General features: G+C 35.0%; 1 protein-coding gene across 1 annotated transcript in view; it reads left to right on the top strand.

The window, feature by feature from the left end:
* Positions 1-16,689, top strand: part of SFMBT2 (Scm like with four mbt domains 2) — a 55,167-nt gene that overhangs the window by 20,510 nt on the left and 17,968 nt on the right. The window contains exons 4-11 of the mRNA XM_089487089.1: positions 4,238-4,326; positions 5,713-5,959; positions 6,229-6,326; positions 8,451-8,552; positions 9,006-9,153; positions 9,985-10,067; positions 13,600-13,726; positions 14,338-14,451. Of these exons, the coding sequence (XP_089343215.1) occupies positions 4,238-4,326; positions 5,713-5,959; positions 6,229-6,326; positions 8,451-8,552; positions 9,006-9,153; positions 9,985-10,067; positions 13,600-13,726; positions 14,338-14,451 (1,008 nt within the window). The remainder of the gene's footprint in view (positions 1-4,237; positions 4,327-5,712; positions 5,960-6,228; positions 6,327-8,450; positions 8,553-9,005; positions 9,154-9,984; positions 10,068-13,599; positions 13,727-14,337; positions 14,452-16,689) is intronic.

Genomic DNA, 16,689 nt, shown 5'->3' with positions numbered 1-16,689 from the left:
TCATAAGAAAACAAAAAAAAAAAAAGAGACTTTCCTGGTGAAAATGCTGTAGCCCCAGAGCTGCAACATACTGGCCCCGCTCGCACAGGGAAAGCACTGCCACTGAACTAGGGTGACCACATCGGCCATGTTTTTTAGGACACATATAAAAATTATATTTTTACATATTGCTGACATATAACTGACTAATTGGTTCCCTTCCTTTCTGGGCTGGTCAGCAATACATAAAAATGTAATATGTCCTGGAAAACAGGGCCGATGTGGTCACCATACAGTGAATGCCATGAGATCTTTTTGTACACTAGCCTGTGATGTGGTCTCACTAGACCCTTTGGAACTTTGGCAGCACTGGGGCAAGATACCAGTTAAGCTGAATGCATCTGTTGGAATGTAAATAAATAGATGGGGGGTAGGTAGAATAATTGTAAAAAGAGCATTGTGATTAATCACTCCATGCATGTGCATACAAAAGTCAATTTAAATGCACATGATGATGGAAGTGTCCTTTTAATTCTAGTTATGTTTATTAAAATCATTGGCTTAGTCATAGATTGTTTGGTGGGGTGAGTAATCCTTAGAAATAGGTTTCTCTTATAATGCTTTAAAGTGTCAAGGTCAGCTCTTTATGTACAATTGTACAATTATGTTAGCATTATATTACTGATTATTGTGTACAGGGTTCCATAGTCATAAATGTTGTTTTAGCTGTGTGTTCCTTAATTTTAAATCATTAACTAAGACGTTCTTTAATTTACTTATTGTAACAAAGTTCACTTCCTTAATTTACCAGATTGGAAGATTTAGGTCTGGAAAATGGTATATTACTCCATTAGTGAACTTGTCTGGAAAAAGTACTGGATGAGGCTCATGAAGAGCAAGAGTTTGTAATTCTCAGATTTGATGGTCACCAAGGGTCTTTAAAAGTACATATTTTATATTATTAGACTCTAGTGTTTAAAAGGGTTCCTCAAATAAACCATTTAGGACAAATGGCAAATCCCATTTTGGCACAGGAGCTAATAAAAAATGATCATGCTGTAGATGGGCCTTATCATGGGACACCTCTGTGTAATGAAGAATTTTAAATAGGAACCAAACAAGATAGTGTGTAGGTTGTATTTAGGGGCAATATCAGCAAACCAATATGAGCAGTGAGTTTGAAGTACTCAGTGGATACATGAACTCATACATCCCGCTGCTAATCTAGTAGGACTCTACTAACCCCGTAGAAGACACGGCCTTTGTGACCTTGGACATACTGTATGTACCTTCAGGGGCACTAAGTAAACTCTACTAAACCCATAGAAGACACAGCCTTTGTGACCTTGGACATACTGTATGTATCTTCAGGGGTATAAGTAAACCACTAAACATCCTCATGGCATTCTATGTCTTTATGAAAAGTCTGATCATTCAGGCCTGAGGTAACTTTAAATAGGATGGTGCTATGCCTGGCTAACCTGGCAATCACAACAGCCACTTAGGTAGATAGTACAGTAATATTTGATTGTTCTTGCCAAACAAACAAAAATCTGGGTCATACATAAGATTTATTCCAAGATTATTCCATTCTTGCAACATTCATAAATACAGAATGTAACAGTAAAGCCTTCTGTTTTCTGAGCTATCCAAAAAAAGACCGTACACAGACTCCATAACAGCTTTACACAATTTACCCATTTAGTAATTTTTAAGTTGGAAACCGTAAGATTTCCAGGCTAACTTCTTAGTCAGACAGATCCACACAATCAATGGCGATAAACTCTTAATTCCCAGAGCTAGAACTTGAAGCACTCAACATTCCTTTGGAATTTCTTTATGTACAGATGAATTATAGCAAAAGCAGCTTCTAGAGTTGTAGATATATAAAACTTAAAGCCATTATACAAATGTTTTGTTTTTTTCAGATTACCCTTTTGTTGCCTTCTTAATGCTTTAGTGTGCAATAATATTTTCTATTTGTGAAGTGCAAATCCTTGATCGGTCCTTGATCTCGTCTTAGATTCCTGATATAGGTTAATGTATTTACCTATTCCACTTTTGCTGGGAGGCTGTTCCACTTATCTACTAACCTCTAAGTAAAGTAAAACTTTGTATTCTTTTATTGCTATGAGTAAAAAATATCTATGCCTTAGCCAACTGGAAAGCAAACAGCTGGAAAGGCGATATGTCTTTATAAAAATAAAAATATTTTGTTTATTCAAATATTATTAAATCATGTTTGGGTTAATTCTGGGTTGCTTATTTTTATTAAACAGTCAAAGTAAAGAGTGTAGCAGATGAGGCACTTCATGATTATTTGCCTTCACAATATGTCCTTCAGTGTGATCAGCTCAGCATTTAGCATTGGCACAACATAGAACAAAACCTTCTGTTCACTCACTTTGCAATTTGCTAAATGCTGCAAAATAAACAATTAACCTATTTTTGAAAGCATTCGTTTACAGCATTTTTACACCTGCCTAAAACCTTTGCACAGTACTGTATAACTCTAGTAGTGGATGTTTCTGAAAGTGAAATATACTGCACTGCTAAAGTAATCAAACAATCTGTCAAAAGAGAGAACAGTAACCTCTTTGTTGGGCATGTGCTGTTCTCCTTGAGACACCAACCTAATGTCCGATTATTAAAATATACATATTACATATTCGCTATATGATCTTAGGAGACATTATTGTAGATCCCATACTTATACCAGACAGGGTCTGTAAGGAAAGCTTTTTTGTCATGTTTTTTTTTCTTTCCTTTCTAACTTATATCACTTATACAATATTACTGTTTCATTTATTGAAAATAGTGTCTGTTTAAATGATATGGGGTTTGAGAATGATAAAATGAATGAAGACTTTAAAAAGACAATCAACCAGACTTTAGGGTTTGTTTCATTAAAACAGAGATGCATTCGAGTTTTGCTAGACTTTATAAAAATACCACTGCAGTGATATTGTTCTGGAAGGGCTGAGCTGACCCTGCACAATGCATAGTTCAGTTGATTAGGTGACGTTTGCGATTTGAATTAGATAGGGTCAATCTTTTTCTTCTCTGGAGAAAAGCCCACTGTGGTTGCCCCTTCATGATGCATACTGAGGTCAGTAAGTTGAAACTGCAGCTCTCCTGCAAATTCTACCTTTAGTAAACAGCTTGCAAAAATGTTTTATCAATCTGTAAATGAGTGCTGGAGTGTGTGTTCATATATAGTGTACAAAATACAGGTGGAACATATGTGATATAAAAAAAGATAAATTATTTGTGTTTGTGTACACAAACACAGGACCTCAAAAGGCTTTTCTTCTGCTGGAAATCTGATTTCAAAATACTTATGTATACATGTATGCACAGGGCCGGCCCAAGGCAAAATGCCGCCCCCCCCCCTTATCTACCCTTCCTCTCCCTCCGTCCCTGCCGCCCCCCCATTATCTATCCTTCCTCTCCCTCCGTCTCTGCCGCCCCCCCCTTGTGATTACATTTCAGCAGTCCTGCGGCGAGTCTCCCTGTTTGGTCTCGGGGCCGGCTTGTAATGCTGAGCGCCGGAAATCTTCCGGGCTTGGGGCGGCAAAGTGCCGCCCCTTCAAAAGTGCCGCCTGGAGCGGTTGCCCCACTCGGCTCCATTGTCGGGCCGGCCCTGTGTATGCATGTTACACTTTGTTGGTTGAAGACAATGACGTCATCATCATCTGCCTCTGTTCCTTGTCAATAAAATACATGAAAATGTATTTGTTGATTTAGAAAGGTTTAGCTGGTTTACCCCAGGCCTGGAAAACAGTATAGTTGTGGCTATTTTTACACCACAATGGCCAGCATGCCTGGCCACCAAAAGGGTTGCCAGACACAACTCAGGCTCTTTCCTTGAGCAATAGATAAAGCCCTTAACTATACCATTCATAAAAATACTATTTTATGTTACACAGAAGCCATTGTAACAAGGACTGGGGAATTTCAGGGATTTCTTCTGCATCCTAACATTTATGCAGGGCTGAATCTTGTTAGAAAAAAACCATAAATTCTACTATGTTCATCTAGTTGAATATAATAATTTAATATCATATCATCCCATCCATTATCTGAAGACACCGGTAAAAAAAGCAGCTAACTTAAATGTAAAAGTTACAAGCAACAAGTAACCTCCAAGAACATTCTCTATTTAAAATGTAAAGGTGCTAAAGCATATGGCAAGGTCTGCTCTATTACACAGGTAGTTTTATTACATATATAACTAAGATGGCATTTCTCTTCTCAGAAATAAAGGAACAGCAGACAGATTGGGCAGAGTTCCTTATCCACGACTTAACTGGCTCCAGAACGGCACCTGCTAAACTTCTTGAAGGAGTATGTATTTGTTTTATGTATTTACTATTGCTTATACTGAAGGTTTTATTTGTTCTTTTCGTAGTGAAAAATAATATTTTAAAATGAATGATAACGGAAAATGTCTCAAAAAGGTGGTTGATTCATTATTTGTAGCCTAATAAACTCTTGGAACCGGCACAAAAAAAAAGATGTATTCTACTGTTAAATTACAAAAATGAAGAATATTGATAAACAAAAAGCTGTTGAAATAAAAAAAAGATGAGTGGCTTCAGCTGAATTGGGAGTTAAAATGTACTAATCCACTGGGTTTGATAGAAGAGGCCAGGGTAAAATGAAGGCTCTTGAGGTTCTTTCGTGTCTAAGGAAATCCTCTGTTTAAAGACTTATGTTTGCATATGGTTCATAAACGACTCCATAAATTATGTTTACTCTGGTTTCGGAATCTATCTATTGTTAAGAGATGATATAATGCACCCTTTGAAAAGAATGGAAACTTTGAGTTAGTGAGCGTGCAACCTGCAGGACAGTCGGTTGTCATGGAAACAGATAGCAGGTTCTTAGAACACCACAATAATTGGTTTTCAGGTTACGCTGGTGTTTGAATTACTCCTGTAACGTGTGTTAAAAAGGGGTCATCAGAGCACCATGAATTACTCTTATTAAAAGTCACTTAAAGAGAAATTAATTGTTCTTGCGTTGTTTCATTTCTTCACCTCTGCTTTAGGATTTTAATGTGTACATTTTTTTTCTTGTTAAGTACATGATCAGGACATTGCTTAGACCTAGACCTAGACTAAACATCAGCGTTTAACTGTGATAATAAAATGTAAAGCTGTCCACTTGTAAAGTTACAACATACTCCTTCACAGTGTTTAAAGAGTTGGTAATTCTATTCTGTAAACAGAAATTCTTGATGGTTATAGAGTCAATAAAAAATGGTGTATTATACTGATATAGGAATGTTTTATAATAATAATAATAATAATAATATTACTATTAAAAAAAATTATTTTTAAAATGTATTTATTTCATATCTGACATTTTAGTACTTTTTTGAGTAAGACCAGTAATATATGTTTGTTTGCATTGTGATAGTAATCTGCGAAAAGTGATCTTTGGAAAGTAATGCAAGTTTATTACACTCTTCAATTACTTACCTCTCTGCATTGAATCCAGTCAATTTATTTGTGCTATACGGAGCCATGTTATGTATAGAGACTTAATCTTTTGAGCACATTTGTGCTACAATGGGGAATAAATTAAAGTCTGTATGTGTATTGCCAACTAGCAATCGTGAAATGCTCTGGTTATATAGCCAGTAAATAAAAACATACTGGGAGATTTTTTTCCTGTATTGTCGTGGAATGATATTTACAAATCTGACATTTACCTTTATTCAAACAGCCTCTTCGAGGAAAAACTCCAGTAGATCTTATTACGGTAGATTCTTTAATGGAGCTACAGGATGCGCAGAATCCTTTTCAGTACTGGATAGTCCAAGTAATAGAGAACGTCGGGGGGAGACTGCATTTGCGTTATGTTGGACTGGAGGAAGCAGATTTGTGTGACCAGTGGCTGTTCTACTTAGACTGTCGACTCAGGCCAGTTGGCTGGTGTCAAGAGAATCAATGCAGAATGGATCCTCCTTTAGGTAAATTACAGTATAAATACTAGCTATGTCATAAACACAGACAGGAATATATTGTATGTTGTTAAAACATCAATAAGATCTCACTTGTATGTTGTGTTCACTAAGCCACGATAATTTTCAGACCATAGATAGGAAAACCATCCATGTGCATATACAATTTGTACATTTCATATCAGACTATATATACGTTATATGTTAACAAACTATGTTTCTATGTTAACAAATACAATCTAACAGGTATATAACATAAACGTGTACACTTGTTTTAGACATTTGTCCGCTCAAGAGCAAGTCTGAATGGAAATGTGCTCTGGAAAATGCTCTGACAGCTGCAGCACGGAGTCCCCTTCCTGTAGAGGTTTTTAAGGTATGGAGATTTTGATTCCGCAATATAGAATTTTGGCCCCTAATGCACTGAGAAGAAGGATATTTACACATCTGTGTTGGCAAAATGTTACACTTACATTCAGTTTATCCAGAAGTAAAAAAAACAACAAAATAAAACATAAAAACATTAACACAATTACATTATTTGTTTTTTCAACCAAGACCATTATTTTTTTTTCTGGATCAGTATTACCTGCCTGTATGCAACTAAATGTCATAACATTTAGGAGACATATGAAGTGGCAGCTATAACATACCTGGTGTTAAAGAAGCACACATTTTCAATGTTATATCCTCTGAGTTGCAGAAATTCACCTTCTTGTTCCACAAATCTGTTGTTGATATACAAGTAGTAATGGTGTGCTGAGTGATACTTCATTTTAAGGAAAAGTATAATATGGTTGGATTTTTAGACTACTTGATTACCACACTAGAGCTACCAACACATTTGATGCTATACATGAGATAGAAAATCAAATGCATTTACATTCAACATCTCGTTAACGACCATCAAATTTAATAATGTGTGTATATAAACCATTTGACTGGTATATTCTGTCCATTGTTTAACCCCTTTGTGACCAGGGGTTTTACCCCTCTTAGTGACCGAGCTTTTTGACATTTTGACTATAGTACGTCAAATGGCCATAAAGGGGTTAACCTGCTGTAAGACCTCAGCAGGTGCTGTAAGGCTTTAAGGAGAATAATGTTATGCCGATGCCATGCATACATATCTTTCATCACAGCAACTTCTGCCGTTTCGTCTTAGAGGCTGTACCCATCTAGTAAACCAGTGGTAAAATGTACTTTTTAGTTGTTGTAGGGATTCTTAAAATTATTGTTGAAGCAGATGTCTTGCTCAAGGCACTGGGGAGAGTTGTAAATTAATAACACCTATATCTGCCTAATGAATTTAGGGTGGGTGTTAATTTACTTTGGATTTGAAACTGCAATTGTATTCTAAGCATAATTTAATATTAAAAGAAATCAAAAGAAAGCAATATCATATCTTTACATCTCCAATCATTAGTGTATGAAAGAAACCTTATTTATCACAAAACAGCTTGGGGGCAAACTATTTATATTTTTCTAATATTCTAGCATAGGAAAAAGGCAAAATGTTGCAGCTGAAATATATTATGTTGCTCTAAGGAACAATCTTGTCATTTGTGCCAGAGATGATTTTTGAGAAATTGGAGCAATTTAGTATTTTTAGCAATTTTCTTGATAAACAGGTATAGGAAATTTTCAACTTGATTTTTTTCTTTCTTTAAAAGCTATGCAACAAATGTGTTCCTCCTGCTATACACTGCTTTTGATAGCAGGGGTACGATGTTGTTAATTATTTAGAACGTAAAGAGTCCTTTGATGCCTTGTGATGTTCCCAGTTTGCTTTTTGCTTCAATGTTTTTTTTTCCATTTAACATAAACAGCTTGTTGATAAAGATGTTCGATTCCATTTTATCTCTGCTTGAAGTACAAGGTTTGACATCAATATCACACAAATAATGCAACCCTTTTGTCTCTGTATTTGGCCCTTAAGTATAATAATCATTTTAGAAATTAACTGCACTGGTTAATACATATTATTGATGGCAAAAGTCAAATTTATATATTTTACACATGGGTTAATAGACATCAAAACAAACATCAACAAACGTAAGATTGCTCATACCATTTGCAGCACCCGATTGGCTATAATGAGCTTCTGCTGAGGCAACAACTTGCCCTAATGTCAATTAAAAGTTTTCCTTTGATCTTATTAGCTGCACAGTGGTTAGAAAATGAAGACAGCACACGCTGTTGTGATAATTTTATACACACATCAAATGTGTTTGTGCACATTTGGTGTAGTCACCAAATGTTAGTTTTGGTCTTCTGCCCTGGGAACTGAATTGCTTACTTGCATTTTTTTATCATCTTTATTTTATGAGAACCTTTCAATGAATCAAGGTCACTGTGTAGAGAAAGATGCATTCTTTCTAACAATAAAACATACTAATACTAATTATGTACTACATTTTCAAATGTACGTAAATAACTGAAGTATTACTGCTATTGAGACATTTATTTATATAAAACTATTTGTGTTTTTTTAATGAAGGATCATGCTGATTTACGGAGCCATTCTTTTACTGTTGGTTTGAAGATGGAAGCAGTGGACCCAAATGAACTTTTACATATCCGTCCTGCAACAGTGACCAAGGTAAGAGTAGTATAATTTAAAATGAATGAACCTTAGGTTCCAATAATAATTAGTTTAGTATCCTTACCATGAACTTGTTTAGAGTTTTTGTGCTAAATGGAAGCCTAAATTATCATTTTGTATATTTAGGTTTTGCAGAATTTCTCAAAGTGTTTCAGAATTTGAATGTGTTTCAGAAACGTTAGCCACAGCAAATGTGTATGTCTTCCTACTGTAAAGAAAAAGTGTGCAAGAGAAAGTTCAGGATCCTAAGTGATTTCTCCCCTCACCTCCCCATCCTTTTCCTCAGTCAGGATCACGCCAGATATGACGTTGCATTGTGTTTTCATTTAATACTCAACAATTTTTTAGGGATAGCTTACGGTCAATGTGCCTTCTTGATGTTTCACTATTATTAAATTAGTTTTATTAGCTTTTCTGCCTCATGTCTAATAAGGTACAATTTGTTTTAAGGTTTTTAGTAATCTATATTTCCAAGTGACTATTGATGACTTGAGACCAGAGGCCAGAGAAGTGTCCATGATGTGCCATGCAGATTCTTTGGGCCTCCTGCCTGTGCAATGGTGCCTTATCAATGGGGTCAATCTCACACCTCCCAAAGGTTGGTCTAAATAAAGTAATGCTCTTCAGATCATTTGAAAGCATGCAAAGTATATTTGAACTGAAATATTGCTATTGTTATGTCTGCTTGCTGTTATCTTTGCAGTATACAGAGCTACCAGTGCAGCATGCAAATTGTTTCAGAACATTACATTAGATAAATAACATTATATCTCCAGCTTCTCAGCTGTAATTTATGTGGCTTATTGCTGCGGTTATTGTAGTCAACCTATTTTCTCAACCTTGCATTATATTTCATGCTGCACACAAGGTTCATCAGCCAAGGATACTATAGGAAAGAATTATTGTGTTTAGTTTTAATATGCTACAAGCTGGTTTGGATGGCTTGATGACATTTATTGTTATGAATTAGGATGTATGTTATTTAGGTCGAGGCATGTGACTAATATTGAAAGTCATTATTTCTATAATGTTCAACTTGCTAGGTTCTGATAAATAGACATCTCTTATGCACCGCCTAACCATAAAATGTATTAGTAATGGCGCTGCATTTCATTATTTATTGAGATATGTTTTAAAATTAATTTAAATAAGTAGGTGAGAAGTTGAGCAATTTTTAATTAGCAGTAGTTAATGTAGCTAGTGATAATTTGTTTAGTTTATTAATATCATTTCATCATTATTATACTTAGCTATAAAAATATTGCCTTGGCCCTAAATTGCAGCAATTAGATAAAACAAATACATTTTTAAATATGATTATCAAACTAAAGGTTTAAGCATTTGAAAACAATCCCATGAGCATTTAATAATAATATTTTGAACTCTGAAGTGTTTATAAATGATTCACGTGGTATTTTATTATCCGCAGGTTACCCAGGGCAGGACTTTGATTGGGCTGATTATCAAAAACAGTGTGGAGCGGACGCTGCACCACATACCGCCTTTAGAAATGTAAGTGTGGCACTTAGCATATATTAGCATTATTCTTCTACCTGATAAAATGTTCATTTTAACTATGGAAACATGTTGACTGACTCGTTAACTAACTTATAAGTGCATTAAATAACAATGTCATTAAATTGTCACTTTTAAATATGTATTGATCACCATCAAATTCTAGTTTTACTTGCATAGTACCTGCATATTCTATAGCGCTATTACAATACAGTGAGTGAAAATTAACATTAAAATTGACAATATATTCAAATGACAATAGTACAACTCATACTAAGACATGCTCTTGCAATCTTACAGTCTATAACAATATATCAAAATCAATAACTTTGGGGATAGTATCTTGTTCCACACAATTGATTCTATGTCCTTGCAGCTCTTTACGGAATAACAGTTAGTCATGTAATAATTCAACATGCTGTCACTCCTTAGTAGCTTTTGTATATGCTGGCCTGTATGCTGTTGTCCTACATTTTATCGACTTAATTGTGATAGCTCCATGTATAGAATAAGGGAGAAACACACAGTTTTACATGGTATTAGTGATATTTCATGTGACTTTTTAAACTTGTCATAGTGTGTGATCAGTCATAAAGTGTACAGCAGATTAAAGTAAACAAATGCAGAGAAAATATTAATAAGCCTTTTGGCGTCTAATTTATTTTTAACCAGTTCATATATTTTTCTATCTAGCTATTTAATTCTGCTCTTGTAATTGTCACATGTACACCTTGAAGCAAGATGTTTTTTTACATATTGTCTTTTTTTTGCAAGTGATCAGCAGTCCCCATAAAAGGCTGAGCTAGTTTTGTAAAATGCATTGTTAAATCAGTAAGTCTTCGAGGTTCAACTATGTATTATGTAGGTCAACATAGCTCTTTTTTTGCAGAAGAAACTCTCTAGGGTCGCTGTAATGAATGGTTGAGTCAGTGAATGGAAATGTTTCACTTTATTTTAACCCATGGCTGCGTGAATAACCCCATGTTACATGAATGCATCATACTTTATGAGCGCAATCTGTAAAAATGTAGGGTTGAATGCTATCTAAAACATAGTGTTCTGTATATGGGTGTGGTGGCATTTCACAGAGAATTATTGTATACTGCCCAGCTGATGATATGTTTTGCTTCAGGATCCTGTAACTGGCATAAGAAATAACTGTGTTCCCATACAGATCAAAATGCATGCATTTTCTATACAAAGAGGAAATGTTTTTATAACTCCAGTGTATTTCCAAAAGAAAAACAGTAGGGTATCCAAATTTGCAGGAAAAATACTTCTGTGGTCAGACTTACAGTAACTTAAAATCATATGATAACATTGGTAACTGTGTATACTGTCATGGTTGATATTTTAGGGAACTGATTATTGCCAGCAGGGCTTCCATCCAAGATCTCAGAGGGACTTTATAAAAATGAGAGTTACGTGACTCCTTCCATTAAAATGTAAGGTGAATACATTAGAATGGCCAGCCCTTTAATTAGCCTACCTCACCCTAGACCTATGTATTTTTCAGTTTACTAAATTGTGTCATGTTGTGTTAATGGCGGATGTAATATGAAAAACAAATAAACTAATAAATGAAATGTCACGGTTTTGGCTCTTTTTTATGTTTTGAGATGTGGATCACCTGGAAGATCTTTCAACTCATCCATAACAATACTCATTACAACAGTATTACTATATAACTTGCTGGTTTCAAGTTCTTGAAAAACATGATCTAATATTTTTTGGCCAGGTTCTCTATCTTTGCTTTTATATTTTTCAAAACCCACACCTGTGCTACGTCTGGATTCACCATAATGTTACATTGGATTTTTATGGTCTTATCTAGAGGAATTTGGACATAATAAATGATGAAGAGAAATGACCTAGATGTTCTATACAAATTGTCTTACTTGTTCCCATAATGATCCAATTATCCATGAAATAATTGTTAACTTGATATACACAATATTCTAAGAGATTATCCAATCATTGCCAAATGAATCATTAATTTCCCATGTACACCTGTGTAACATTATCTAACCAACACATTCCCGGTGCCTTTTCATGGGCCTTGTGTTTTAGTGTCCATATTTTTTTACATCTACGATTCTTTCCATTTCCTAAAACTGCACTTCAGTATAGAAAACAATCTTTTTTTTATAGTAAGGGAAGAAATGCATTAGATTGACAAGCAGATGCTCCAACAGACAGTCAGAGACATATAAATGCTAAGGCATAACGTAAGCTGTTTTGGATTTTATAGCAAACACAGGCATTCTGATACTCGCCGAGAGACCAATGCACGCTATTTGTCATAGTTCCCTGGCAGACATCGGTAAACATGCACTGAGAGTAATACCGCTTTGAAACTGATATGTAGTTTTGTTGTCCTGACAAGTGCTCTACCAATAGTGCTATAAAAATCAGGCAGCGCTTTAAGTTATGAAAGGATAGATTAACACAGTTTTGGCTTTCGTATTTTAACACTACAGTCGTTAGCTGTTCCTAGCTTTCTGCGGAAGTAGGACACATGTATGACACTCTTTGCATAAACCCCCACCGATATGGGGAAGTGTCTAGCATCTTGCTTCAAACATTTAACTTCTTATAAGCCATCTTTTTATACTTGGGTAGGTATATCTTGGCTTTCCCTTTATATGTGGCAGTGACTTTCACCCTTGCCTGGTTCCATCTACCTTGTTTCCCCAAACCTGTTCCTGATATTGGTCCTCAGTTGCTGACCTTGCTTATCTCTTGTTCCTGCCTGTTTGAGGCTAGATCTTACCTTAGGTCTAGAGTTTGTGTGCCACTGTCAAATCTAGGTGTTTCGTCAGTGTCTTAGGACCCTTGAAAATGCCTAAAGCCATGATGCTTTAAACTAGCTCTTGAGAGAAGTTGTTGGAGTGAAGAACCATGGAAACCACCTGTTCTTCACAGAACTGTACACATATCTGTAAACACTGGTATCTGGATTTGTACTTATACCCTTTGCTTCTTAAAAATCAAACCTTGCATTATGTTATTAGATATGTGTAAAAACATTTTTTTTTTCTATGTATGGATCCAGGCTATTAAACTTACAATAGATATTGCAATGCAAAAGCAAATGTACGCCAAAATGCAGATGTATAGTTTTTCAGTCTACTGCTGCAAATTGTTTCCCAAAATAAGCATTAAATACTTTAAATATATATTTTAAATTATAATTCTAATATAGACATTAATGTGCACATCAAACGTTATGTGCTAGTGAAATCAATATGCTTACAATGTATTATGTGTGATTTTACCACAGGCCAATTCTTTGTATCGCTAACATTGTTATTGACAAAATGACAAACATGATAGCCATGTTTAGCGGTATTAAGAGGAACACCATTTAGCACTTCCTTTTAAGTACTTTATTTTAATCTTTTGACCCATAAAATCTGGGACAATTTGTTTTAACTATTTGTAGTCAATAGCTTTTAATAGTTATGTGTTATACTTTAGCTTTATTTTTTTTTTAATTATTTCAACAATAATACCTGCTGTATTTCAGATAGCCAACTCTCGTGGCTTTACGAAAAACATGAAACTTGAGGCAGTCAACCCCAATAACCCATCAGATATCTGTGTTGCATCTGTGACCAAAGTGAAGGGAAGATTACTATGGCTTCACCTTGAAGGTAATTTAAACTTAAAAAATGTATGAACTAAAATGCAATGTCAAAGGATTAGCTAGACATAGAGAAAGAAAACTAACCCATTTATATATGTATAAAGTCAAAGCAAAGAAAGTACAATACTGAAGGGGAATATTTATTCACTGAATTGTGAACTAATGTGATTTTAGATCATATGTTTGCAATATATTGTTTTGGACGTAAATTTAGTTTCTATATATATAGACGGAAACGAAAAAGATCATAAAATATATTTCATAAAGGTCAGAGAGGTTAGAAAGGTGTATCCCTAGGGTTCTACTATTCACTGTTCTTGCAGCCTTTAGTTTTGTTATTTTGGTAAAGGTCCTTTGCTTGATTGTGTTCGTGGTACCTAGGTTAGGATTAGAGTTGGAGGTAAGGAACAGGGAGACTAGTGTCCTAAGTGCACAAATCAGCACTTTCCTTGCAACCTGATCTTTTTTTGCCATGATAAATGTGGGTGGAATTTTAAAGTTTAGATTTTTTTTTAAAGGGGTTACTGCTTGAATTAATTTTAATTGAAGCAATTTAAAGATATGACTAAGTCAATGTCTTTCTGTGCACATTTCTGAAGTGATCTGGTAAATTTCCAGGCTTACAGAAGCCAGTTCCAGAATACATTGTTGACGTTGAGTCTATGGATATTTTCCCTGTCGGCTGGTGTGAAGCAAATTCCTATCCACTTAATACCCCGCAAAAAGCAGTCGGTGAGTACAATGAATTAAAATGAAGGTGTGTTGGGTGACATATAAGTGGTATGGGATATGTATGCACTGGATATAGCTTTGTATATCTTAATAGCTACATTGTTAACGAGGTTAAAAAAATACATAAGTCCATCAATGCATGCCTGTCTGTTAGTCATGTGAAGGCAAATACCCCACCTTAATCTAATGCCAAAAAAGACAATTGCTTTGCCACTCCAATGGGCAATCACTCTCGGTATCAATCCATATTAATTAAAAACAGTATGCCAACCCTTTTTTAAAAGCATCCACGTTTTCTGCACTCACCCATGGTAGTGTGAATGCTTTACTGGCTTTACTGTTCTTATTGTAAAGAATACCAATATTGTAATTTGCTCAGTCCGTTAAATGAATAATTCCCCTAAAAGGCTTTTTACTGGCCTTAAACTCATTTCAACATACAATGTGGGGTGCCTTTTTTCCATGGTAAATAATTACAGTTTAGCCTAGCGCTCCTCATGATTCAATCCTTTTATTACCTTAATTAATTCTGTAGCTGTTTTTTTGTACCCTTTCCATTTTCAAAATATATTTCTTATAGATCAGTGACCAAAACTGTACTGCAAACTCTCGACAAGGTCTAACCGGTGCTTTATAGTAGCAAAAATAAAATTTTCTGTTCTACCACAAATTTTATGCATGGTAATATTTTGTTTGTTTTTGCAGCTGCGACTTGACATCATATGCTATAATTGAGTTCAGTGTCTAGTAGTATTCCCTAATCTTTTACAGAGATTCTCCTAGTTTAACCTCGTTACAACTAAATATATTCTTAAAAACTGGAATAACTATTTTTTTCACTAGTATGCCTGTGATTCAATGTCTTTTGGCGAGCCAGCCAGTAAATCAGAATCATGGCAAATGAAGTTCAGAAGGAGCTGGAGAGGTTCCAGATACATACCCCTTTAAGATATTATAGTGCTATAGCGACCTGCCAGCAAATTCCTTCTGTGATGGCGGTAGTGAAGATTCTCCAGTTTACTATTGCTCTAATTAGGCTTTTGCTTGAATTAGATCATGTACAACAGTTCTACAATGCAGCCTATGTACAACAAAAATCATTATATTTGTAATGTGCATAAATACACTTCAAACACTTGTTTCAATGTGAATAATGATGTTCTTAGCCATTAAAAAAGCTAAACTGGAGAATTAAACCGATTTCAAGCCTGGATGCCATAGGAAAGCACAAGGCACTGTGACCAATTTAGGCATTCCCAGTGTCTCCTGTAAGTGGCAGTAATACACTCAGAATGTGTAAGCAGGCACAGTCTGGCAGGGCCATATAATCAGAGCAACAGGGAACCTGTCATTTTGGCAAAAGTGCTCCAGGCTGTAATCAAACTGTGTTTCTTTAATCATTCATGCAGGATCCTTACTGATCACACAGATGAAGGAACTGAGTTTAAGTGTCTCCACACTACAATGCAGGTGTACTTATAGTCATAGCAGTGTGATCTCATTGATTGTCTCCATATTTTGAGTCATTAACAATCAAGGACTGTGAAAATGGAGAATTCTTGATGTAATATGGAGTCACAAATGTAAAAGTAAACTTTAATCGGAAGTGGTAGAGGCTAATGTAATAATGGAATTAAAAGATGAGACCAAGGACGGACTAAGACCTCAGTGTTTACATTAAGGATGGACAGACTAGATGAGCTGAATGGTTCTGCCATCAAATTCTCTTTCTATGTTTCTAATTTGACATTTGTTTTGTTTTATAATAGGAATTGACTCAAAACACATGTGTTTATTATCATACAAGAGAAAATATAGACTCCACACAGCAGAGGGGTGCTACAGTATATGCGCACCTATGCAATTACAGCGCATGAAACATTATTATATTCAATAAATACATTATAATTGATTTTTCTTGCATTAGTCCATGTATATTAATTTTCAATCAGATCTTACAAGGCATATGTTTTAATCGGAATTGAACAGAATTGAACTGTTAAAGATCAAAGATTTACTTATTTATGTATAAAATGTAAAAGTACATAGTTTTTAAATTACTTTTCTAAAATGCTCTGTTCTTAGAATTAAATACAGGACTTAAAAAAATGTCAAGAAAAGAAGAATTCAATTGACAAAATGCAGTTGTGCTTCATTTTTCTATCATATGCGATAGTAAAATGTGTAAGCATCTCAATTTTCTTTTCTCGGATGCTGATGGATATTTCGCTCTTAGTT

Source organism: Sceloporus occidentalis, unplaced genomic scaffold (assembly GCF_023333645.1).
Source record: "Sceloporus occidentalis isolate IW3139 unplaced genomic scaffold, rSceOcc1.0.p SCAF_31, whole genome shotgun sequence".
NCBI classification, from domain to species: Eukaryota; Metazoa; Chordata; class Lepidosauria; order Squamata; family Phrynosomatidae; genus Sceloporus; species Sceloporus occidentalis.
The sequence above is the reverse complement of the archived record's forward strand: the minus strand, read 5'-3'. Positions and strand labels throughout refer to the sequence as shown.